Raw genomic sequence first — 27,321 nt, 5'->3', positions numbered from 1 at the left:
GTTGTTTTCTTGAAGTCTGTGTCGTGTGTGTGTGTCTTTGTGTGTGTGTTGAGATTTGGGCGGAGAGGAGTAGGAGTGGGTGACAGGATGTGGTGAGGTTAATGAGCCACTGTGTGGCAGCAGCTACACTGTTTATCCTCCAGTATGTAGCACAGGGAAACAGACAGATCACAACACACATGTTAATGTATTTCAATGTCGCTCAAGATCTGTAACCGTGAAGTGTTTGTCATCGTTGTCGGTGCAGTGAGTTTGTATTGACATGCTTGGTGAAGACATTAAAAACTTGGAGCTCATTCATGATTCACTGCACTGGGCTGTGCCCCTGAACGCAGCTGGCCTCCTCTCCCACTCACACACTGCACGTCCTCCATCCTTTACTTTGAGGTGGATCAATCATTCGGATGATGTCCCACTAGCAGGTGAACTCCTCGCTGAACGAGTCCAACACACTGCAGTAATCGGCACAGATGCTCCGGTGGCTTGAAATCTCCAGGTTGCAGAGCGTTGGGATTTCCTGTCACTGTCCTCTTATCAGGTCTGGAAGCATTCCCAGCTGAAGAGTCAAATCCTGCATCCAAAGGTTTGGTTCAGCAGCTTCCTGAAATACCTATTTTATCTTTTTCTTTTACAATCGCATCAAGAGAGGGATCTGAGTCGACTCACTTCAAAAGAAAAGCGATGCAGATAAGGATCTGGAGACTGGCATTGAAGACAAGTTATAACTAAATGTTATCTGGTAAAAACATTCACGCAAAACTATTTTTTGATATCTCTGGCAGCCTGGCATTTTATTATAATCTCAGGATTTAATTCCACACATGGGAAATGTTTTCATGGCAGATGATACAACACAGGGAAATAATCCGATGTAGGGCTGAACAATATGGTCAGAATTATCAGTTGATATTGATAATTATCACAATAAATGTCACATTATTATTAGTAGTATTAGTAGCAGTATTTTTTTTTGTTCTTCCTAAGTCTTAAGACAGATTTTTGCCCAAAGGTTGTGGTTTTTAACTCTGTTTTTATCGTTGTGATATTTAAGAGATATAATACTTGGCTCAAATGCAGTATTTACACGAAATGGAAACATTTATAGTACAAACAAATGGAAAAAACAACTTAAAGAAAACTGCAAATACTGAACGACAGAAAACTGAAACTATATGAAAGATTTTTTTTTACGTACGGTGGTTCTGAAGTGCCAAACACAAACTGTACATCAAAATACACAACGGTAATTCAGAAAATACCACAAAACACAATAGTATTCATTTCTAAGGAAAACGGTGTCTGCTATATATACCTACCTTTTTCATATTGTGTGTTTTCATTTGTCATAGTGTTTTTTGAGTTGTCAGTGTTTAGTGATTTGTTGTGTTTTGTTATTTACTGTTGTTTACTGTTGTTTACTGTTGTTTGTAGTTTGTTGTTGTGTTTTTCGAGTTGTGATTTGTACTTCAGGGCCACCACAGAAAAGTTTATTATAACATTTTAAAAAGTTGATTTTGTCTTCATTCCAACACTGTCTCGTCCTCTGATCATCTTCATCCTGTTGTTAAGTCCTGTTAGTTTGTGTTTGCTCCTCCAGCCACAGCCTCTCTACACCAGGCAGCAGCAGCACCAGGAGGAGCAGGAGGAGCAGCAGGAGCAGGGCTGGTCCCTGAACGCACCTTCCTCTTCCTGAGTGGCTTCTCTACTTTAAACACCGACAGCAGCTCCCGGCTCAGATGAGTGAGCTCAGGGGGCCTCCTCTGTTCGGTGTGTGCCTGTAGGTGTGAGGATCTGCCCAAACACTGGTGGTCAGTGGGCTGCAGAGGAACACGAGTGGGACCGAGTCCAGCAGCACCGCAGCTTCCCACGGACTGATCTCCCTGCAGGGGGCGGGGGTTGGGTGTTTCTTCCAAGGGGTACCACTCATTCCCACACTCCCCCCCCCCACCCCACCCTCCTCCCTCCTCAGTGAGCAGCATCCTGGGCAGGTCCTCTGCTCTGTCTCGATCCGGCGACAGGGCTGAGCAGCAGCGGCAGTTCGAAGCCGACCATGCGCCAGAGCAAGAGCCAGTGTCTGCGCCCCCGGCTGTGCGCGCTGGAGAAGGGGGACAACGGCTACGGCTTCCACCTCCACGGGGAGAAAGGGAAGACGGGCCAGTTCATCCGCCTGGTGGAGTCCGACAGCCCGGCGGAGACCTCGGGGCTGCGCGCCGGGGACCGCCTGGTGTTCGTGAACGGGGAGGACGTGGAGACCGAGAGCCACCAGCAGGTCGTGTCCCGGATACGAGCCACCCCGGGCCGCCTGGAGCTCGTCGTGGTGGACCCGGACACGGAGCAGCTGCTGAAGAGGCACAACATGAAGTGTCTGAAGGAGTACGTGACCGAGGGGGTCCCGGTGCTGCTCGATGAAGAGGAGGAGGAGGAGGTGGAGGAGAAGGTGAGGGAAGAGGTGGACGGGACGGTTGGCGAGGAGAAGCGGGAGCAGGCGGAGGAAGAGGAGGTGGTTGTGATGGTGGAGGAGCGGCAGCAGCAGGAGGAAGAGGAGGAAGAGGAGGTGACACCCAGGGAGTCCACGAAGACTAACGGGGAAATCCACGAGCACGTCGAGAAGAAGCTGAGCATCAGCTCTGAGAAGGTGAGACAAAGTTTCAGATAAAGTTTCCTGTCTCCTCTTCACTTCCCCTCCTCTTCACTTCTCCTCCTCTTCCTCCTCCTCCTCCACTTACACTCTTCTGCACAATAACAGCTTTCAAGCACTCACATTACAAGCCGCTGAATGCATCACACTCTGGAGGTGTTTCCCCTGTAGAGAATAGCTGCTCTGTGCCACGGTTCCCTCTGGAAGCTGCTCCCACATGATGCCCCCTCTCTGCTGCTGATGCTGCCAGGCTGAGGTCAGGGTCAGACAAAAAGAAACCTGCCTCTGCTCTGGGTTCATGAAAACACAGAGCAAACTCTACTGTGTGTCTAGTTTATCCATTTAAGATGCCCAGTGGCAGTGGCTACTCCTCCCCACAAGTCGTAAACGTTTATTTCAATAGCTCTCAAAACAAGATACAGGCATTCAAAGACTTTCCTCTAAAAATATGCTTTAAGTGATGATTTCAAAACAGGTAAAGTGATGCCTCACCCCCCTGATGGCAAGACTCACCCTTAGGCCTGAGGTGTACTTGCTGTTTCACCACGTGTACTTGCTCAGGTACTATATGCATGTTACTGAAGGATTCCCATCGAGGGCACACCACACTCACACTAAAAAGTGTGCGATCTTTCTGCCAGTTGTGGTAAACACCTGAGGAGATCAAGATTTCAAGATGTTAAGATCGAGACAGGAAAAGTGACGTCACAATCATCAAATCTCTCCGCCAGTTATGCCCCTGATGATGTATCCACTGATCCTGTTAAAAAAGTGCAACTGCCGCGATCTATTATATGTGTTTTGCATCTTGCGTACGCGTCAAGTCGGTTTCCGAGGACGTGCACAAGCCACACACGAGGATACGTAAAGCAGCCATCTTGCGTACGTGTCCGTGAAGTTGACAGCAAGTATATTCCGACTCTAAATGACCAGCCTGGACTTAAGAACTACTACAATTGTTATTCGTATAGATCTTGGATTACAGCTTGGAGCACAGGGAGTTAGTAGCTCCGAGATATATAAATCCAGACCGAGCTTTAAGAGTTATTAAAAGAATCGGAAAATCAATCCCTAATTTAACTGGCAGCCAACGAAAGGGAGGAGAGAAATAGAGCGATATGAGCAGCCCAGAAGTTTCTGTCTAAGGTGATTCCCAATAACTTTGTTTCAGTTCCCGCTCTGTAAACCTCAAACGTCTGTGTCACCACAGTCTCAAGCAACAAGTGACTTTCAGTTTTTTCCCGCGTGTGCAGCTGCTGTGCTGGGCCTCAAAGGGCAAACGGTCCAAAATGTGAAGTCACTGTGTCTTCTGTTGCTGCAGCGATGCCATGAGGTTAAACATAAAGTCAGCAACAGTGACATGGCTGCACAACAGACACAGAGACAGCACTTGGTGGAAAGACGTGGTGAGAAAAGACCAGAACTAAATATCTGCCCAGCACTCCACATCAAAACAACAGGAAATAGTTTAGTGTCATTTTTACAAAATCCTCCTTAAATGAATCCCACAAAAATGAGATTTCCAACCTTTGATCGTTGTCTGTAACACATTATGGGCACAGACTCACATGGCAGTGGCCACTTGTTGCCGTGTCTGCTGTGTGTCTGTGAACTCACCACCGAGGTTCATTAGAAAGCACTCGAGGAGACGAGGGTCTCTCCAGTCCGGAACATCTGTGCCCCTCGCTGCTGCGTCCTGGATGTTTACCCCCGAGGCTGTTTCTGTACGTGGCTGACTCCCCCTCCTCGGTACTTTACCGTAAGGTGGGGAGAGGAGCACGGCCGGCAGCGAGCACGAACAAAGAGGTGGAGAAGACCCAGCTGAGGTTCATTCTCCTCATTTCTTCTTCCTTTGTGGATCTGTCTCTGTCCCTCTGTCCTTTTTGTGCTGGTTAACAGAGCGTCCATCACATCCAGGTGCTGCCAGTCCGTCCACAATTTCTTTTGTAGGTTTTGTTCATGTAGCAAAATTAAGTTTTGCTACATGATGTGATACTGGTGGAAGTAGCTGCCGCTGAGCAGTGCAGGTTTTTTAGTGATTTCCTGAAACTGACAGGAGGTCATGGAGGTCACGACACTTTGAAATAGAAGTTAAGTGATGGTGGGTCAGGAGACACTGAAATGGTGTTTTCTGTTAGATTAATCTAGATTCAATGAAATTTCAAAAAAAGTGGAAAAAAGGCCATAATAGCAACAAAGGTGGAATCTGTCAATTATATATTTTATTATGTGAAACAGAGAAGCAGATAAAAATCACTTTTCATAATCTGCAACCTTTTCCATTATTCAACAACTTAAATGATTAATTGACATATTGTCAGCAAGATGAGACAACATCTACTTCACGGATCAATACAAAACTTGGTGGAAAGGTGTGATATGGGTCTGGGAAGATTCCTTTAAATGTTGGTGAGAATCCGAATCAGGGGGCGGATCCACTGCAAGATAAGGCATTTTTGTAAAATTTTTCCAGGGAATGATGTATGGATCTATCTGGAAAAGAATCAGGCCCATTTAGGGAACTGATATCTATGAGTGTGTGCAGTCTGGTGCAGCTTGATTGAATTGAAGGTGACTGTTGGGCCTCGATGGAGCTTTTGTGATCTTCTGAGTTCTACTTTGGTCCATCACAGATCCTCAGTGTGTGAAGTGATGCCTTCAAATGTCATCTTCCAGTCCAACAGCCCAGAGATATTAGGTATCACATCATGTTACAGTTACAGATGAATTCTCGGTTTGTTCAAATCTTCCTGAAATGCTCCAAGAAACCTTCTGTCGGCTCGATCGTCTTCGTGAATATTCTTCTTCTTCTCTCAGACCATTTTTATCATTAATATGTGAAGGACCATTACACATGTAAAGTCTCATATGAACCCAGATGTTCAGAGAAAAGCATAAATGTCCTGTCTCCTGTCATTACTGAGGACAGTGTTTGACATTTAATCATAAGTTGAGCCTCCCTGCCTCCTTCTTTCATAATGTAATGACAGCGTGTACATATCCCGAGCCATGCAGGGCCTCATGGGAGTTGTGCTTCTGGTATTTAAAAAGAAAAAAGACTTTCCTTTTCCCCACAAGCACTCCAGCGCTGCCGGGTTGGGCTGTTTGTCTTCAGAATATACTGCGATTGTTCTCGTGTTTACCCTCGATGCTCTCCACAGAGGGATTAATGGAGCCGTGGCGGTACGGTTCACAGTGGCACGCAACCCAGGGCGAAACAAACGTCGAAAAACAAACAACAGCCAATGCATTTTCACCCGTTTTCTCATTTCTTCTTTATCATATAAAGGCTCAGTGTGTGGAAAAATCAAGATTTCAGACGCCGAGGAAGTTACTTGGGGACAGAAGAAGACACAGTGGGGTGTGTGAGAGTGTAAATTGGACCCGAGGGACAAAGTTTACGGTCGGCTGTGTCTCTGTGTTACACTCAGAGGCACTTCAGGGTGTGTTTTGCATTGACTCCAGTCTTTCTGGAATTTTCTCCCTACATCCTGTCCGGCATTCCTGTGCCCGAGTCCTGTGGCCTGGGCCAGTGACACACACACACACACACACACACACACACACACACACACACACACACACACACACACACACACACACACACACACACACACACACACACAATCCTTGCAAAGCTCCCGCAGCACAAACACACTCATGGAACGGCCTTGCGTTAGTTTAGCAGTCACACTGACGTCTGCACACTGCCTGTCTGGCCTCGTCTTTGAAGCCACACAAAAGAGGGTTCGAAGAGCGACGCCCCTCTCCGGAAAAACCAAGGAGCTGGGCTCAATGTCGCCATGGATACGCTGATGTTGTGTGCATGTGTGTGAGTGTGAGTGTGTGTGTGTAAGTCTGTGTGTGCCATCCATGTGGAGGCTAAGCAAGTGCGAGGATGGAGGTAGGCGAAAGTGAGACAGTGCAGGGGAGGTGCGAAAATGGATGAGCAGCGATGAAGGTCAAAACGTGGAGTTCGGCCCTGGGAAGAAAATAAGAGCCGCTGACGTCAGCGTGGAACCAAACACACAAAAACACATTATCGGTTCCAAAGGTCGTTGTTTAGTTTACCAGGCAGTAAAATGGTGGACTGCTGCACGTCTGAGATGGTTGTACGACAACATGTAATCAAATCTGGAGGCAATTAGTTGATGGATTGATTGACGGGCGAATTGTTTTGACCGTTGATTCTTCTGATTCCAGCTTCTCAGATCTGAGGATTTGCTGCTTTTCTTTGTTTTCATATACATGTTTTTCATATTCCAGAGGTACATTTAATTTGCAACATAATTTCTTTGCACATTTTGATTGTTTTTGTTGGGTATGATGGACACTGTGGAGGGTTCGGGTTGTTTTGGGTAAATTAATCATATAATTCATTATTGAGTAAGTATATATATATTTGTATCTATATTTTATTTATTTTCTCTTGTTTGAAATAAAGCTTTTTATTTATCTATCTATATTTTGTCATTCAACATTTTTTTTAGCTCTAATAATGAATCAACCAAACTAAACAATAACTGTCAGATGAATTAATTGATTATTAAAAACAGTCATTCATCTCAGCTTTTGCCCAAATGCTCTACAACCCATTAGGTAAGTGACCACACGAGGTTTGCTCAGAAATACACAGCAATAATTTAATAAAATGGACGAGCGCCTCGAACACAAATACACATTTTTGCAGCTAAAACCACCGAAATGTGTTTTTCCAGGATCACACTGTGCTTGTTTCTTTTTTCTTTCTGGCAGTGATTCACTGGGAGAGTGTGAGGGTGAGAAGCTTTTGGGAGTCTTCCTTGTGACTGCAGGCTGCTTACATAAGCCGCAGTCTTTAAACACTAATTACAGGAGAGGAAGAGCACTTGTGTCAGATGAAATCGACTGTGGCGAGATGAGATGAGATGCGTAGGCACGTCTTTCTAACACAGTGTGTGTGTAAGACGCTCTCTAAGTGTGTATATGATTGTACAGCATCGAGACAGAGGCCTGAAATCAGACAAGAGGACAACTTTTTTTTAGTCCGTCCCCTCTGTTGGTTATCGTTTCTCTCCTCTAATCTGCACTCTCACATAAAACCTAGTAATTAAAGAGCTCAAAGCTTGGACTGCGTTCACAACACACACGCTCGGCTTTACACAGAGAGCGTGGGAGTGTCATACCTGAACAAATCCCCTTCATCCGCCGCTGTGTTGTGCGAGGATTCAGTCTGAGTTTGTGTGCATGTTCTGTGAATTGTCGAGATTGACAGTGGTCTTATTTATTGGTTTTTATGGGCTGTCCATAGCTCAGTCAAGGCAGTGTGTGTGTGTGTGTGTGTGTCGCCTGAAGCAAACCCTGAACTCAACCATGTGGTTTCACAGTCACAGTAAAAAAGCTTTTTTCCCAAATGGGCAGAACGCTGCAGGAACGATTCAGTCGAGGGTTTGAATACTTGTGTCTGTAATTTATGGGACAAATGGGGGCAACATCCCGTCCATGTGACGTTGTTATCTGTGCTCTGTCGCTTCTCGTTCTGCAGGGTGGACTTGAGTTTATAATCGAGCATTATCAGACCCACATTCGCTGATATCTGGTGCCATGGCTCCGGGGGCGGCCTGTGGATGAGACTTTCTGTTAATAGAACCAGCGTCAGTGATTATTTGTCATGCATTAGCGGGAGAGATGACCACGCCTGCATCAGCTATTTGAGCCAGGATGGTCAGGGGTGTGCTTCTGGCTGACTGCTGCCGTGTCTGTGGGAGTCTTGGCCTGTGCACAGACCCCAGGACATTTGTGCTGATTTCCTGTCATTGTTGTTGGTGGAAGATACCCCCCCCTCCTGCCTCGTTGTCTCGATCCCCGTCCTCCTCCCACCAACACCCTGCTCCTGCAGTTAGAGGTCCAGCAGCCAAAGCTATAAGTGTGAAGGCTCGACAAACTCCCTCATCAAGAGTCGCCGCAATGGTTCAATTTGCAGCCACCAGATCAAAACACGATACACAGCATAAACTATACACAAGAGACATTAGTGTAATAGTGCGTCATTCCAGCAACAGACAGTGAGTCATGGTCCAAAGTAAACACGATCTCCAGCTGACAGTTGGCTGGTTGTCATTGAAGCCATCTTCACAAAGCCAGGTATTGTTCCGGCTGTGTTTGGGTAATGGAGTGCGTGTCAGTGTGCTGGTCTGACAGGATCAGATACACACCGTGATTCATCCTGTCCTTTCCCCCATTCGTTTTTGGCATTTGCTGCATTTGTGTTTGTTCTGCGTGAGCGTTTTTCACATGCATGTGTGTGTGTGTGTGTGTGTTCGTATGTGCTTGTATGTGCTTGTATGTGCTTGTATGTGCGTGAAAGAAAGTTTGGGAGTCACCCTTCCCTTCTCTGCTCTGTGTTGACCCTGGACTGTGTGTTTCAAGGGAAATTGTCCACTAGACAAGACAGGGTGGGGAGGGAGGTGGATGTCGAGGGCTTCATTGTGTTTCAACATTTGTGAATGTACGAGTGCAACAAAAAAGACACGTACGAGCCGGGTGGTTGGACTGGCTGATGTAACGGTGGAAATCTGCGCCACTGTTTAGACAGAGGAAGTTATTCAATAGTGCAGCGATTAGTCAGCGAAGCAGTTTATCATTGATTTTTTTCAAATTGTTTGTTTCGATGTAATATTCTGAATGACAAAGAAATCCCCACATTCTAGAACATTGAAACGGAATTTCTTGGCATTTTTGCTTTAAAAATGACTAAAATTGATTCTGCAAGTTTTTCCATTTTCCATTAACAGTAGAATTTTATCCTTTCACCCCTTTTACATTCAAACTATCCCAAAACTCAGCAAACTCTGGGTGTGTTAGGCCGATGTGCACAATGTTGCAAATCAATCACTGTAATATTAATCCAATGGCAATATTGGATTTGCAGGATATTTGTAAGAGTGTAATGACATCATTTGTCAGGTATTTCATTCTGTCCAAAACAGACCCTTTATCTTTTATCCCCAAAATGTTCTCAACTTGAATTTCATACATTAGTATCACTTTGTAAAAACTGCAGACAGATGCCAGATTCTCTGTTGTGTTGGTGTTTTTGCTTCTTTAGCCACACTCCTCCAGCAGCTTTCATCGGGGTTCGATGTTTTTGTGTGTCTTATGGGTGTGAATCACAGAGAAACTCGTGATACAATACTATCAAAAAACATCGCCCAAGATAACACTAGTATCACAGTGCAATTTATATTAGTTTCAGTGTTTGGAAAAGCAGCGAGCACAAGGAACCAGTTTAAAAGGACTCGAGGAAAACAGTTTGAATTCAGCTAAAGAAAACTAAAGTAACTAAAAAACTAAAACGCTAAAAAACACTCAACCCTGCATATTCTGCCATTAGGGAGGAACATTATTCTTTCATTGACAACAAACTCCTAATTCTTCACTTTGTGTACAGTTTCCCTACTTGTTCTTCAGTGTAAACACACAGTTTGTGGGATGGATTCAGGACACACGGTTTTATAAGAATGTTTTTAGGGCATATTCGCCTTTATTACTCTTGAGGACAGTGCAGCGACGGCAGGAAATGAGGACAGACGGAAGAGGTGGGGGGGCACGCAGCAAAGGCCCACGGCAGACTTGTAGACACTTGATGTGATTACATGGTCAGTTTCTTAAACTCCCGAGGCCTCCAGGACCGTTTGTGCAACGCCAAGTTCATATGTGCCGTCGTTTAAAGGTCAGCCGTAAACCGGCAAAAGGAGGGAAACTGCCCCGAAGGCACGAGGGTTAAGTCTCACGAGAAGAGAAGATAAAGTTCTTCCACATCACAAGAGAACATTACATTCCTCTATTGATTCGGCGTGAAAGAAAAAGAATTGACGGTGGCAGTTTATTGTGGCGCGTCGACTCACTGACTCTCTCACAATGTCGACTCAGTGACGTCAGTTCAAACAACAGCATCACTGTGGCCCAGGTCAGAGGTGGAACCTGAACCCTGTGTGTGTGTGTGTGTGTGTGTGTGTGTGTGTGTGTGTGTGTGTGTGTGTGTGTGTGTGTGTGTGTGTGTGTGTGTGTGTGTGTGTGTGTGTGTGTGTGTGTGTGTGTGTGTGTGTCTGTGTGTGTGTGTGTGTGGGTGGTGGGGTTGCTGATGATTGGGTCTTATGGGATGCTGGACGGAGGCTCCACAATGCCACATTGCATTTCCCTCTACATTCTGCTGAAGGTTCACCACCCTGGCCGGACAATGAGCCGGAGGGCCGCGCCCAGCCGGGGGGGTGGAGGGGGAAATGAGCCGCTGCTCACCCTGAAATAGACTCACCCCCTCCTGCTGTTCACCTCCCTCCCCCCGTGGATGACATTCTTAGGGTACGACCAAGACGGAGCAGAAAACGTACATTGTTGGTGCGCACGTTTCCTGAAATGGTTCCATCCTCAGGAAATCTATAGAAAAAGTGAAACCAGTATTCCGTAAAACACTGTTAAAAGTTGTCTGTTGTCTGCCTGATAGCAGGATTACGCAAAAACTACAAAACCTATTTTCTTGAAACTTGGTGGAAGGGTGGGATATGAACCCATTATATTTTGGAGCTGATTAGATTAAGGGGGTAGATCCTTATTAAGTTGTTAAAAAAAAATAACCCTAACCCTTTCCTTTAGTTTCCCAATTCCTTGGTTCAGGACCTAAACTTATAACAGGGTTACGGTTATGCAGATCTCGGATCAGAACATTGTGGCTGAGCTGGAGGGCAAAGCATTCAATTTCCCAGTCACTCTGCGTTTCTGGTTCTTAGTACTGGTTTGCACCTTTCTGCTCAAAGGAACCAGTGGAGGTTTGAGTTCTCTGATCAGGATTCCCCCTGGTCGCCTTCCTCTGGAGGTGTTGGCTCATATACAGTGTAAAAATGTTTTTTAAAAAAGATTCTGCCTTGTGAAACTCAACCCTCAGTGTTCAATGATCTCTACTTCCATATTCTCGTTGTTGCCTTCCCCTTTTCCTCTCAATGTATTTTCTTACACACACACGGTGGGTGGAGGGACTCGTGTTCGAGGTCGACAGCCTCGTGCAGCGCGCAGGTCTGCAAAGGGTGGAGGGTCAGGGACAGGAAGACTGGTGGAGCAGATAAAACTTGTTGACTCATTAGTTAGAGATCAGGTCAACAATCACCCGTCAGCGGATTGAATGAAATAATGATTTTTTAAAAGCAAAGCCGCAACCTGCAGGCTCATTTTCAAAGATCTCCCAGGGAAGGCCAGACCTCTTTAGTAATCAAGACCACACATTTGTTCTTATCTGTGCTCCTGCTGTGATGACTGACATTACTTTTATAATTTCAGGCCACTCCCCCCCCTCCCTAAAGAGTCCATTGTAATGGGAACCCTCGGCAGAACCTTTCTTTGGTGGCTTTTGTAGAACTAGTTTGTCCCATCCTCAAATGGAAGGGGTGGGGGACAGTGCCGTGCTTTGTTCCCTCCCCTGCCTGCCTCACAGCTGGTTCCATGGTCCAGCTTGAAACCCTACACCCCCCCGTCCTGCCCCGAGAGAGTGGTGCGCTCCGTGCATTCAAGGGGCCAAAACCTGTAGTTACAAAGGAAAACCGGGTTTACATCAAACATTTATTAAGTCCGTCCTTGAGGCTGTTAATCTCCATCAAAAGCTACACATGACAATCACAAGGAGCGGGAGGCCCACGGCGTGTCACTGAGTAACCTCGGTGCCTGGCAGCACGTCACCTTGCTGGTTATTCTTTACGCTGATCAAAGAGGCCGAACTCATGGGAGAGCTGCCCTCGCTTATTAGAACGAGGGGGGGGGGGGGATGGAGTTAGCAGCAGGAGGAGAGAGAGAGAGAGAGAGAGAGAGAGAGAGAGAGAGAGAGAGAGAGAGAGAGAGAGAGACTGCTTTAGATGACATATCTGCAAGCGGAGCTCAGCTGAGTGTGACAGGTCTCAGTCGATGATTGGCAACACCCCGGAGTTTACTGGATGTTATCAGCGGTCAAACGCAGATGTTTGCATCGAGGAAGAACAGCTGAAAAAAAAATGTCAGCGAGTTGTTTTACGTAAAATGAGTAAAGGACATTTTCAGCTTGTGACAACAAAAAGTCGTTGAGTCAGAGACCAGGAGCCGGGCAGGAATGACACAAGCCTTCAGTAATAGATGTCCCACATGTGTGCTTCTTCATTGAGGCCTGTAGTTACACATCAGTTGTCTGGCAAAGCATGGGGGGAAAATATGAAGTAACTTGCAGACTGAGTGGCAGAGCTGCAGCCTCTGGCATCACACACACACACACACACACACACACACACACACACACACACACACACACACACACACACACACACACACACACACACACACACACACACACACACTCTTTTCCATGCAGAGGCCCTCAGCTCCAGCCCTCCTCTGTCGGACTGAATCAGCAGGAGAGCCCAAATCTCCGGTGGCTCAGCGAGAGACTGGTAAACATGATGGATGGTTATTATGGGAGATAAACTGTTGCTTTAATTCTCCCAGAGGAGCCTCAGATGATGCACATCGATCAATGTGGCGCGTCAATCGCTCACCTGTCGCTCTGGCTCCGAGGCATAAATGATGAACCTGTCTGTCGGGGGAAACGTTGACGTAAATGCTGATATTTAATAAACTTCAGTCGCTAGCGGCGCGGCACTGGATGGTGATATCAGTCAACACACCAGTTTGATTCAGATGGAAATATCTCAGAAGCTATTGGTTGAATTACCATGAAGGCTTGTAAAGACGTTCATGGTCTCCAGAGGATGAATCCTATTGGTCATCTTCAGATAGTGAATATGGAAAACATTATAACTAACATTTAATCTGCACTATGCTGGCAGCTCAACAAATAAATGGACAGGGGTAGAAAGATAACCTTCTTGGCAGAGTATTAATTTATGGATACTAGCAGTAGTTAGCATTATCATCCCTGACAAGACATATAAGATTTGCTTTTTATTCATATCTACCTAAAAAAAAGCATGTTAGAAAAGGACTTTTGGATTTAAGATTACATTTTAAAAATATGTAAGAACTTTGCTGGGAAACCTGTATTTGTGTTTTAAATATTCACGATTGTATTCCAGTATTATTCTACAGTCCAGAGTTACATCCTTGGGGAGAACATGTGATTTTAGGAGCTGCAGTTTGGTCATTCAGCCTGTTAGTTGAATTCTGCCTCCGGATCTTATCTCTATGTCTACACCAGCCTCTGGATCGGGAACCAGCGAAACCTTTGTGTCTTTCAAAACTCTGAAGAGAAAATGAAAGCAGCAGGTGCAGGGAGTTTTGTGAGTGAGAAGTGAGAAGTGTGTTTTGAGAATATTAAAATGGACCCTGGTATTGTCCTGGAATGATTAGTATTCAAAGCAACTGCTTATTTTTAGTCTCCAGAATCTGTGCAGAGGAGGAAGAAACCACTCTCGTACATTCACTGCCTGAGCGATGGTGAATCTTAATGAACTGTTTAACAGCAGAGACTTGAGAGGGAAGTTGGTTCAATAGACTTTTGTCTCCGTGGGAATAAATGTGATGCAACTTTACTTTCGATCGTTTTCACTTCATTTGGCTTCTCCAGTGTCACTTAACTTTGTGTCATCCCAGGTTGTGTTAATAGTGTGTCAGTAATGGAGGCTGCTGTTGGTTGAACATTAACACAAGTGGATACAAAGCAGTTGTTGACTCAACTGCAAAACTCAACATTGCACAATGAAAACAAAGTGAAAACTGAGTTTGAAGGCACAGTCGGACTTTTCACCCAGTATCAACAATGAGATCACGATACACACACACATGGTACATGACGGTCAAACAACCATGAACGTTGCATTAAAGAATGAAGAATAGATACTGAGGTGCCTTCACTTTTAATATATTTCTGTACAAACTATCCCTTTAATTTTCAGTATTGATTTTTAATCCAGCAAACATGCATTCAATACAAACAACCAATTTGAACTTACATTTGACATGTTTTTTAATTAGTACTTTTCACTATCTTCTGGCATTTCAAAAAAATGTATTGGAATAATGATTATTGGAATAATAAATAATAACATTAATAATAACAACAATAATAAGTATTAGTTGCAGCCTGATTAGAGTTTTAGTCCCATCTATAGACTCAACCCTGATCCCAGGTTTTATCCATCTTTTTGCACATCATTCCCTCCTCTTCCTCATCTCTGTAGAACTAATTCATGCACAGACAGTTTTGCCAAGTTAAAGTTAAAATCGGTAAAAACTTTCCCATCTGTGATTTGTGTTTTTCAACCTCCATCTTCCACCCATCCCTCCTCCCTCCTCCCCTCCCTCTTTCCCCTTGCAGGTGTAGGTTGAGTCTAATGTCGTCTCATAGTTAATGTTTATGTAAGTAAGTTATTTGCTTTGTGGTCGTACGGTTTGTTATCACCTGGTTTTTGTTGGTTAGATATCAAACATTGATTTCCCTCTCATCGCTATAGAGAGATTAAAATATATTTTTATTTAAATTTGACAAAACCTCCTCCTCTACATGCTACCTAATGTAAATGTGCTTTCTCATGACAGAGGACATACATGTGCGCATGTCTTGGCCACGTTTTTCTCTGTGTATTGATTTCCCTCTCATGTCAGGAAGTGGTGTGAGCGCAGAGGGTAGCAAACCGAGGGAAGATGTGTCAACACTTCCTGTTCAACACTTCCCTCATCACAGGGAAAGTTTGTGTCACCGAGCGAGTGTGTTGATCTCCAAATGCTGTTTTTCTGAGCCGAGAGGAACTTTTAACACGATAGAAAAAAAAGTGTGACATTTGATATTGAAGCGATACACTCAGAAAAAGTGAGAAATAGGAATGACTGGAATTCCAAACAAGGTGTCGTGTCACATTAAAGCCTTTTTTCATGAGACAGCTGACATGACATAGTGCAGGTATCATGGTGCATGTAAGAAAAGGGAGGACTGTATTTGTAGAGCCCTCCTACAAGTGCACTTTTACTAAACTGCATCTGAAGCATTAGCACAAATAGATGAACTACACTCAGTAGAGTGCACACCTCCATCAAACCTTCCCCTTATGAAATAACATGTAAATTCACTAGATCGGGATTTTTATTTGAATCTGTATCAAATTGCACACACTCATAAATGTTTTTTATGATTTCTTCATCTAATCCATGAAAAACGCACAATATTTCACTATGTCTTTCCCCTGATCTGGATCCAGGGCTTGGTTTTCTCCCCATATTGAATCCGTCCACCAAGCTACTTGTCAATCCAGTAGTTTTTGCGTATTCCTGCTAACTAACAGACAAACAAACAAACGCAGACGAAAATGAAAACAGAAACCTCCTCTGCGAGGTAATAAAGGATCTGAGAAGACGTATAACAATGTTAAAGCTGACCTCAGACCAAGGCCAAGCCCTGCCTGAAACAAATATGTACTTATTTTCTCAGTGTAAATTAGAGAACACAGATTTGTGTTTATCATTTTGTTTTTAGCCACCAGCCTCAGCTGATTGTACGTGGAGGAGTCGTGAATTCAGTCTGTAATTTACAGAGCGTCCCAACCGAATGTTCTCTGGGTTTAAATGTGACCAGTGTATCTGCAGCTGTAGCGTTACTGGCAGAAGTTATTCACACATTTGTCGATGCTGTTGGCAAGAAATACGAGTGGCGCACAGCAGGGACACACACACACACACACACACACACACACACACACACACACACACACACACACACACACACACACACACACACACACACACAAGCATTTGAGAAGCAGTGGTTCTCCTCATGGCTTGTGTGTGTTCAGCAGATTCCACAGATTTCAGACCCGCGTGGAGATTCTTCAGCCCTCCTGTCCTCTCCAGACACAGACCCTCCTCTGTTGTCGCTGCCAGGGCCTCCCTCGCCCTCTCTCCCAGCACAGGGACGCCTAACAGCAGCCAGAGCGACAAAAATCGACCAAAAAACCCACCTTGTAATTCTTATTGTGTTGAGCACGTGGATGACATGACTAATGCCCAAAAGTGAAGCCAAAAGCTGTGTCATAATTCAGGGGCTGCATCATTTGCATTACCAGCTTGTCCCGCCCCTTAAAGCCATCGCCTAGCAACAAAGCTACGAAGGAAAAAGTTCTTGGGTTGATTGAAAACTTTTTCAACATGTTCACCAAATTATTCAGACGTTTTCGCCCCCTCGCTTGCTGCCGCCATTACCTCAATGAAAAGCAGTTTGTCACAGGAGCTCAGTTGGGACTTGTTTAGGTTTTGACCCAATCGATCTTCAAGTTGAGACACAGCTAAACTGTCTCTATCGCCACCTGGTGGTCACATTTCCAGGTGCTTCACTGATAGAAGTGAGTTCTTGGTGGACTTGGCAGGGGGTGGGTGAGGTGTTGGCTCGGAAAACAATTGACTTGCATAATACGGTGGAGTGACCATCAGTCACTGCTGGTGTCAGGTTGTAAATGAGAGAAAATGTGGAGTCAGACAGACTCGGTTATTATAACGTCCACAGTTTATTTATGTCCCGAAGTGGCTGCAATCAATCAGTCTCCTGCCAAGGTTTTTCGTGTGACTCATTCATGCTTATTTATCGACGTTCATTGTCTTTCAAAGTGTTCAGTTGACAGAGGGCGGTAGCTCTGATGTGGAGGGAGCGTCAGGTCGGTCACGCTGACAAAGATTATCCTGACCAGCGAAGTCTCCGGTCCTCCGGGTTTGTATGTCGATGCGTCCGCTGTGGTTCGACCTCTGTGATGACAAAGCCACCGAGTCTCCGTCTGCTAAATAAAGCTGCTGCTTCATCCACGCAGCGGAAGGGAGGTTCTGGGATCGAGCTGGAGTTTTTTCCTGGATGACAATACGGCTCTAACTCTTCCTGCCATCCCCGATTGGGACTGGACGGGACAGGGCGAAGGGAGGTGGTCAGAGGTCAACGCCCAGCTCCCATTGTCCTCGCTGGAGCCTGGAGCGAGCACGGCCACGGACCACACCGGAACCGGTCCCTTCCTCTACATCCCCCCTCCCCAAATTCTCCACAAACCTTTTACCAGCACTCCTCCAATCACATGCCTCCAAGACCCTCTTCCTTCCTGGCGAGCAGCGGTCGGAGTCACGAGGAGTCCAACAGCAGCTTCGATTTACTCACGATTGGTCAAAAACACACAGCACAACACATCAGCATGCAGCAGCCACCTGCATGTTCAACCTCGGCTTCATATTCATGGTTAACGATTCACTGGAGCTCTCCGTTATCTTCGTGCCTCTCGTTCTCCCTCCGCAGACTCACATGGTGGAGGAATTTTTTTTTTTAAACGCTAGCGACTTTGTCAAATGTCCCAAACATCACATTAACATACCTGCTCTCTCTTGTGTGGCGTCTTTCAGGAGGTGTGCACCGAACTGCGGCCGCGGCTGTGTGTGATCCGGCGAGGTTCTAACGGATATGGCTTCAACCTGCACAGCGAGCGGGCACGGCCGGGCCAGTACATCCGAGCTGTGGATGAGGACTCTCCAGCAGAGAGGGCAGGCGTGCTGGCACAGGACAGAATAGTACAGGTACTTGAATGAGGTCAACGCTGCAGCACTGAGAGACCAGGCAGGGCTTTAAGTCAGTATGAAGAGAGACATATAATTGGTTCTGGTGAGGATTTTCTAGTCTAGAGGACTTTGCACAGAGTTCCATATCCTGCTCGTATAGAAAAAGCATATATTTAAATTAGCCCAAGCGATATAGATTTAGATGTAGATGTTGAAACCGATATAAGGGCATAAAAACATTCAGATTCCAATTTATTGTTCAATATATATGCAAAAATTAAGCAAAGATTCCTAAGATGTCGTTGTCAAACCTTTACAACAAAGACATGGAACTGAGCTTTAATATTTTATAGTTTAACCATAAATTTTATAATAAATAACTTTAAATAAAAAGAAATAACTAATATAACCAATTATATAGAACTTGAATTAAGAAAATAAATGCACATTTTTTTCACATAAAAATATATCAACATACATTTAAATCTTTGCTGCATTGTTTATTCTGTAAAAATGAAACTTTTCACTATCAGTAAATGCAAAAACAAATATGTGGTTTTATTGACCAACTAAGAAATCGTTCAGGCTCTAATTTTAGTCCTGGGCAGTTTTAAGGAAGTTAGACAAATTAGTCTCTATAAAAAGTAACTGGTTATTGACCAAGTTATAATAATTTTAAAATATCCATGCAAATCATATATCCTGATTAGTCTGCCACACTTCCTCTCTAGACAGCCCGTGGTATTTCTTCGTTGGGATAAATTTAGAGAAGAATGGAGTGACGTGTAATCAGGCCTCATCTATTCTGTGAAGTACGAGAGAAAGTCCGTTCACCGTCTCAGAGAAAAACAGGAGAATGGATTTTCAAATAATTAAAAATAGTTACACATGATTTTAATGTTTATTTTAAACGTGTGACTGCAGGCAGGGTCTGGTATTTACATCTGTTTCATCCTTATCCACACCTAGATATCATGATATTGTTATATAATAATAAATACAAGTGATCAGAGGTCAAGTGTGCTCAGAGGATTGTGATGTGAACTAACAGCCGCTGTGTGGGGTCTTAACTGTCACTGCACGCGGCCTCACACTGGACCAATCTGCTTCCTAACTGGTCTGGGGTCTGATCTGACCACACCTGTACAGTGCAGACTGGTTTAAACAGCAGACAAATAAATAGACACAAAAATGTACTCGAGTAAAAATACCACATTATCTTTTGTACTTGAGTAAAAGTAAGAAAGTACTTGTTTTTAAATGGACTCTACTACATCATTATTATTGAGTCTCGTGGTGTTTCTACATCACCAGTGATGCTGCCGCTGCAGGAGGCGGAGTCTAATCTTACCTGCCCGCTCTGATTGGATCCGTGGACCAATTCCCCTCTCGTTATTTGAAAATATATAAAAACAATGTGAAAATGTAGCTGCTGATACATGTTGAAAAAGTAAATCTACTTAAGTAAAGTACAGATACATGAAAAATGTACTTACATACAGTAACATAAGTAAATGTACTTTGTTACATTCCACCGCTGTGATGTGAAATAGTGACGTTTTCTCATTTTAAACCTGGACGTAGTGTGGCTGCTCACAATAAATTCTTTAACGTGTCCAGCAAATATTTTCAAAGTTTGATAAAAGTAAAAAAAATGTATAACATAAGAAGTTTTTCTCCATTAATTCCAGAACATTATGACTTTAAGTGTGAGAGATTAGATCTTTTTCGGTCCCTCCAGGTCCCACACAGATCACGTGTCTGAGCTTTCACTCTTCACAGATTCGCGGGGCCATGTGGTTACTATACATACAACCAATCACTCCCACTGCTATCGAGTCGGCAGAAGCAGAAGTGACTCACAACGAGCATCTCTGACTCATTCAGTGTTTTTTTTTTAAACACATGATCAAACCGAACTCCTTTTCGCTTCCTACCTGAATGACATTTCACCCCCCCCCCCACAAAGAATCCGAGAGGGGGATGAGGACACAGGGATTAAAAAGAAGTTTCAGGGCCTGTGTTAGAGTCTTGTGAGGGGGTTTGAGTCCCCCAGAGGGCCCCAGACAGCCGCGCCACCCACTGGGGAGCAGGGCTTTGTGGGGAGCGGACGACCATTGTTACCACTGTTACTGGCCAAGCGGCTATTGTCCAGCTTCCTCTGTGAGGCTGGCTTAGATGTGCCGGTCCGCCCTATGACCTAAACACACACACACACACATACACACACACATACACACACACATACACACATTCGAGACATTTCTTACATGCTTTCCCATGGCGATTTTATCCCACAACACTCATCTGGTCTGGGATGGACCCGACATGTTGCTGTACACCTGAAAGTAGCTGTTACACTGTCGGTGAAATACCAGGAGAGATCTAAACCTGAAGGGTAAAACAAGAGTCGACCACTGAGCCCTAAAAGTTTGTTTTGCAAGTTACTGTTTGAAAGTCAGCGTGTGTGTCTGAGTACATGCGTACGTGTATTTGTGTGTGGACACACAGGATTTCCTGCCCTGTAGCCTCTGGCAGACAAAGTGATAATGTTGAGAAAGAACTCCTGACAGTGATGGAACAGTTTGTTCACTTCTCTGTGGGAACAAAGACAAAAAACAAAACAAAAAAACAACAGTGACCCTTTCAAAGGATTTCCAGCTATGCCACAATTTTTCTAAAAACCCTAATTCCACCATTTCCTCTCCTCCTCCTCAGGTGAATGGCATGTTGGTGGAGGGGAAGACGCACGCACAAGTGGTGGCCGCCATTAAAGCCGGCGGGAATGAGACCCGGCTGCTGTTGGTGGACGCCGACACAGACACCTTTTTCAGGAGGTGCAGAGTGGCCCCCACCTTGGACCACCTGACCGGTGAGAGGACGCACACACCGTCACTCAGAGGAAGTTACTCTCAAGCTGGAGTTACTGTTTCAAAAGCCTGTCCGTTTGATGCCTCTGCTTTTCTCTCCTCCGTTATTTCTTCCCTTTCTTTCTCTTTTTCTGTCTTTATCCTGCTTTCTTTCTCCGCCAAGAACCACAGACAGACTGAGCCACTTCCTGCCCCCACCCCACGTTGATGTCCTGTAGAGAAAGTTAATCTTTCAGACACAAATAGATGGGATCAGACAGATCAGACCCAGATTGCACTGAGCGAGAGTTGTTTGTAATGTGTGAAAGTTTAATCTCTCTCACAGAAGTTTTAATATCAAACATTGGAGCTAAAAAATGACAACAAATCGATGATTGAATAGTTTAATGAAACATTTCTTAGAAGGTAATTTTAAAGGAAGTGATCCGGACCTAGCATCCTGTGGCCTTCATCGGTGGAGATGGTGACCTAAGAATAACTTTTCCATCATGTGATAACAAGTTGTGCTATAGGATCTGAAATTCCTCTGATGAAGGTCACAAGTTGGAGCTGAAAGTCCCAGCGAATGTGCAGTAAGAGGACAAACAGATACACAACTCAAGGTGTAATCTTTCTGTTTTCTTCTCTCCACAATGATCTCATGGGAATCCGATTAAGTGGTCGGTGTTCAGTGCTTTGCTCAAGGGCCGTCTGACATAACAAAGGTCCTGGCATATCCACCAAACCCCCCAGGGGGAGCTCGAGTACAGTGTGTGATTGGGTTTGACCCTTCACCGCCCGGCAGCTGATCCTCAGGCAGGTGGTGTGTGCGCCTGTGCTCGGGCCTAATGTCTCGAGTGCCACCGTGCACGGAGAAATAAAAACACGGCCCGGGGTACGAAGGCGTACTTTAGTAAAGAACCTTAAATTCTACTTAAAGGTCTCATCTCGTATAGAAAGTCTAGTTCCATGTCTTTAAATTACAGATCTTTTAGGTGCTAGAGAGAAAGTATCAAATCTCTCAGTCCACAGAGAAATGTACACGTATTCAGTAACTGTGGCTTAAAAACGAGCCTCCTCCTTTTCTTTATTTCTATTAATTATTCTTTTTCCTTCAGCCTCAGCTTTTTTCTTCTTCTGATTGTTGGATTGTGTTTTTCTTGCTGCTGTAAAATTTCCCGATTTTATCAGTCGTGTGGTTTTATTAGTTCCACTTGGACTGAAAACCAGCTCGTTTTATGACCGTGTGTGGAAACCTGCTTTGTCACAGTCCAGGAACAATATCCACCGCCTGGAGTTGAAGCTCTGGGAAAAAAAGGCTGCTGCCCCGGCAAAGCACATTTCTGCCACAATTTCCTCGCACACGCTGCTGTCACGCCGCCACCAGCAGACTTCCCTTCCGTGCACTCGCCTTCCCTCTCGCCATATTCTATCCTTGCTGCCTGATAGACCCGATGTGGTTGATTCTGCAGCCGTGCACGTTCCCCTGACTGGCATCGGCACACTTTGCCACTTTACCAGTCCAGACCAAGGGCCTAGCAGCTGAGGAGAGTGAGCTGGAGGCTGCTTCACTGTTCATGGTCACGATGAGCTAAGTTCTGAGCCTCTCCTTTGATTGGCTGATGAGATGTGAAACTACATTGAGATGATTTTCAGTGCTTGAAACCACAGATTTAGCTTCTTTTGGATGTCAGAACTGAAAAGTGTCCGATATGGGAGATTAAGGGGAAACTACACTATTTTCCACTTCTGTAGTTAGATGTGTTAGTGATCAGAGAGATTCCAGTGACGTGTTGCCCAGGTAACTGCCTGCACTTCACATGCTGCCCACTCAGAGGGCACCTGCCTACACTGACTCTCCGACTTGCACACACACACACACACACACACACACACACACACACACACACACACACACACACACACACACACACACACACACACACACACACACACACACATATGCACAGCACCTTTGTTTGGTTTCCAAGGCGCTCACTCCAAGTGGCCTCTCAGGCTGGAGCTGGAGCCGTGTTAGAACCTGGAGAGGCTCCTCTCAGAGTCAGTGGCACACACACACACACACACACACACACACAGACACACACACACACACACACACACACACACATACACACACACACACACACTCACACACTGCAAAGACCAGAGGAGGAGTCGATTCTCAGATTAACTCGGAAGGAGCAGCTGCTATCTGCCATAATAGCTCATTATCATCTATAAACACGTTTCTTTGGAGGATCACACACAGGGATGGAAGGTAAGGGATGTGCCCGACCCCCGTGACCATAGTTTGTGTCAAAACGTGGATTCATGGGAACGTCTGCGAGTTTCTGCTGAGGTCAAACTGCAGATATGGGATTGGCAGAAGGCCTCAAGCTTCATGGGAGAAGGAGGAGGAGGGGGAGGTAGAGTCAGGAGCAGCATCTCATAGAGGATGATCCACGTGTGAATAATAGATGACGTGCTCGTACCTGCGCTATGTAATAGAGCAGGTGTCGGTGGAGTGAAAGGTGAGCTGCAGAGAAAACTCTTGATCCAGGAGCTCTGTGCTCTGATGGTGCAGGACTGCAGGTGTCATGACACAGGGAGGAGCAGGGAGACGCTGATGCCGACAGACGGAGAGAGACAGAGAGAGTTTTATTTTCCGGTGACTGATTGTTGTGTCGTTTTCATGCCTACAGGTCCGCTGCCGGAACCTGTCATTAATGGAGGAATGGAGGAGAAGGTAAGCAAACTCACCGCAGACACAGTGCCATGGTTTGATTTGGAAATCGGCTTTAGAGCGAAGCCATGAGTGGGATTAGAAGTTTGAAGTGTGCGAGGAGCTGTCGGTCTCCCACAGCGACCACCTCCCTCTTCACCGAAGGAGCCTCTCCTTCCTGGCAGAGCCGAGGACAGTAATAGTTCAGCCTCCTGCTTTGAATCGCTCCTCGTGCAGAGTCACAAACGCCGGCCCAGCAGGCCAAGGTCGAACTCTGTGTCTGAAAGTAACACGCTGCATTTTTTTCTCCGTGTGGCTGGTGAAGTGAGTTATTAATCACGGAGACGTGTACTGAGAACACTTTCCTGTGATTGTCTGAACGCTCTGGTGTTCATTGTGCGGCGCGGTGCAGAAAACCCCACCCAGCTGCAACGCCATTAACTCTGACTTATTTAAAGGGACCAAGACGGAGAGTATATACACAAACCCTAATTATTCAATCAATAAAGTTGCTCATCAATCAATCATCGAATTAAGAATAAAAGATACATGGAGAATGGCAACGCCACCTGCAGAGAAAAAATGCTAAGCTAAGCGGCTACTGGAATCACCTTCGTACCAATGTAGGAATCGTGTGAAAAGTATCAATACGCCAGAAAGAATATGAACTTGATAATCACTTTGTGGACAAAGGCCAAGAAAACCAGAAGGGAAGGAATTTTCACAGACCAGTTGAGGGGCCTGCACAATTTATAATCACCTCCCAGGTAACACTGGTCTTTCAGACAAAATACAAACAAAGAGATACATATATATATATATAAAACTAAAAAGGAAGAAACAATTTTTTACTTTTTCATGGGGGGGTAGTCACGTGACCAGGTGACCTCCTGGTGCAGGTGTATGTTTAGTGTCTCTACCTAAATAGTATCCATCTTCTCTTTAAACTTTATCCCAGAAAGAGAACGAATCTGTTTCACAACCCGAACGTTTGTGGATTCCAAGAAAAACAGATTGTGTGTGTGCGGGTGTTCTCCTTAGTTGTCACTGGGGGCATCACAGGAATGCTTTCTAGGGGTCTCTCATGTTACCTGAGTGTCTTGTTCTCTAGACTTTTATGTAAATCAGTCTTAATAAGATCAGATAATTCCAGACTTGTATTAAGACGCCAGGACACAATCCAAACGAAACTCCTTCTCAAAATATGCAAAGTGACCCTAGCTCACCATTACTCAGGGGCCTGTATGTGCACCAGTGAAATTACATGTTCCATTTATTGTAGCGTAACGAGACGCTGGTTAGAAGGTTGAGGAGCTGAGAGGGAGGAGGGATGTGAGAGGGAGGAGGGGTGTGAGAGGGAGGAGGGATGTGAGAGGTCGGGCTGTGGTCGTCTGTGAGGTGAGAGATGTGGTTTTTCTCGAGGTTCTTGTAAGAAGACAGAGAACAGAAAACAGAAAACCCGTTGAACGGTTTGATGAGTAATTCAACCCGAAGAAAAGCAGGAAGTTTCTCAACAAGTCTTTTAACTGATTCTACGACCCTCCTAAGAAATATATGACAACTAGATTCCCGCAGATTCTCTGAAGTCCTCATGCTCCTGCTTCACAGGCACTAAATGAAATGTTTACTCACTTTAAGTTTTATATAGACTTCAATAAACAGATTGTTGTTTACTTTAAACTTCTAGTAGAAAGTTCCTATTGAGAAACTTCTCAAGAGAACAAAGTCAAATCAAATCCAAGACTGCCTCTCTGTGGAGAAGTCTGTTACTGCACCAAGTCAGGGAAGAAGGATTATCCTTTCCCCCCCATTGAACCTGAGCCTTTGTTTTAGGGCGATGAAACAATATCAATAATGTATATATTGATTTATATCTCATTTTCTGTCCATATTGTCCAGCCCAACACTTACTTCTCATTTTTACTGGTGGAAAATGTCCCAACTCTGCCAGTTACATGTGATAAAGTGATGCTGACGAGCGTCTGTGTCCCCAGGTGAACGGCAGACGGCCCAGTGGGGCAGAGAGGGACTCGAAGCTGTCCATCAGTCCTTCTCCGTCCAGCGCCTCCTCCAACACCTCCCTCACAACCCTGCCCGCTAACACCCCACCTGAGGTACATCCCATAAAAAACCACTACAGCACAATAATCATATGCAGTTTAAAAACACACAAGATGCAGCATGTTTGTTGAAATGTTGAATGTTGTGTCGTGTGTGTCCCCCTCCAGGGTTTGGTGACCGGTGCCGTCCCCGCTCTCAACCTGAGTCTGCAGCAGGTCAAGGAGCTCGCCCACCAGAAACGCGCCAACAAGAAAGCGCCACCTATGGACTGGACCAAGAAAAATGAACTCTTCAGCAACCTATAGGGCACCTGACGCCACCTGACACACACACACACACACACACACACACACACACACACACACACACACACACACACACACACACACAAACCAAATTTTTTATCATTTTTTTTATTTTAAAGAAATTAAAGGAGCAGTTTAACTATTGGCAGCAGATACAATTCAAGCCATTCTGTAAAATATAGTATTCTTCTTATTACTCTCCATGTTATTATAACCCAGATATTATCGTTTGCTACTAACAATGAAAGATGCATATGCCAATGAAAGAGAACTGGACCACGGTGAGGGTGTGTGTGCATGTCGCTATTTATGCCCTGTGAATATGTTTCCTCTCTTTCTCTCTCTCTATCTCTTTCTGTGTGTGTGGACCCTGACCTCTGACCTCTGACCTCTGACCCCTGACCCCTGATCTGATGCCTGTGGAAACGAGGAGTCAATCATCGTAATACATTTAAAACATTAAAGGATCAGACACATTCGATAAAAACCAGACAATCATACATCTCTTATTCTCCCAACTGTCGGTTTAGGGATCAAACATGTGACGTGAAAACTGAGATTTGACCATTTGAGTCGTTTTTATTTACTTTAATTAACTTTTTCTTTAAATTTGTACATCTTTTGTGAGACCAGAAAAAGGATAAACTCTCTAACATGAAACGTATTTTCAGAATCATTTGTAATTTTTTTACGGGGAAATATTTACTGATGGCTTTAAACTGGAAAGAACTACATTTTAAAGTAGGCTATTCTATCGTGTATATATCATATATCATGTATATTTTTCACTCTATGAAATGAAAGTGGTTTCAGTTGAATCCTGTGTAGCTACAATGCCATTAAATCCACCTCTCATCCCCACATTGTCTGAATACCTGATATTTTCATCTTCTGAATAAATGTGAACTACCGTCTATAATGAGTAACTTATACCGTCCTCACTTTGTCGTCACTGTGACACACACATTTTTAGCGCATGGAAGATTTTTTATTGCTCTCTGAGAGATTTTTTTCCTATCGATGTCTTAAAAAGAAGAATCGTGTAATTTTTCCATCACGGATTTCTACGTCTGCGCCTCACTAGATTTTGTGCATTGGACCGATTTTGAGAAAATGTATAATGTTGAAATTGGAATGATTGAATTATATGAAGAAATATTTTGCAGCTTGTGTGAGCAATTTGTATTCTGTAATAAATCAGTCATCACAACAACATGA

The 27,321-nt window shown here is 44.7% G+C and overlaps 1 protein-coding gene across 4 annotated transcripts; it reads left to right on the top strand.

The window, feature by feature from the left end:
• The first annotated feature begins 1,719 nt into the window (after positions 1–1,719).
• LOC117766744 (Na(+)/H(+) exchange regulatory cofactor NHE-RF1-like) lies at positions 1,720–27,321 on the top strand. 4 transcript variants are annotated; one of them, XM_034594072.1, is made up of 7 exons: positions 1,726–2,635; positions 18,011–18,181; positions 20,882–21,035; positions 23,718–23,761; positions 25,732–25,851; positions 25,966–26,152; positions 26,192–27,321. In XM_034594072.1, exons 1-6 carry the CDS (start codon positions 2,051–2,053, stop codon positions 26,101–26,103), a joined length of 1,212 nt encoding a protein of 403 aa, XP_034449963.1. In that variant the 5' UTR covers positions 1,726–2,050; the 3' UTR covers positions 26,104–26,152; positions 26,192–27,321. The 4 variants fall into 4 exon arrangements, with proteins under 4 accessions (XP_034449965.1, XP_034449963.1, XP_034449962.1 ...); XM_034594073.1 differs by having other exon boundaries at positions 1,727–2,425; positions 2,498–2,635; positions 25,966–27,321; XM_034594071.1 differs by having other exon boundaries at positions 25,966–27,321.

The sequence above is a fragment of the Hippoglossus hippoglossus genome, chromosome 8 (genome assembly GCF_009819705.1).
Source record: "Hippoglossus hippoglossus isolate fHipHip1 chromosome 8, fHipHip1.pri, whole genome shotgun sequence".
Taxonomy (NCBI): Eukaryota; Metazoa; Chordata; class Actinopteri; order Pleuronectiformes; family Pleuronectidae; genus Hippoglossus; species Hippoglossus hippoglossus.
Note: the sequence above shows the minus strand (reverse complement) of the source record. Positions and strands in the feature narration are given on the sequence as shown.

Excerpts from the sequence above, each read along its gene's own strand:
- LOC117766744 (XM_034594072.1), top strand. The coding sequence starts at position 2,051 with ATGCGCCAGAGCAAGAGCCAGTGTCTGCGCCCCCGGCTGTGCGCGCTG. Across the intron at positions 23,762-25,731 it reads ATGGAGGAATGGAGGAGAAG|GTGAACGGCAGACGGCCCAG; the intron begins GTAAGCAAACTC and ends CTGTGTCCCCAG. Across the intron at positions 25,852-25,965 it reads CCGCTAACACCCCACCTGAG|GGTTTGGTGACCGGTGCCGT; the intron begins GTACATCCCATA and ends GTCCCCCTCCAG.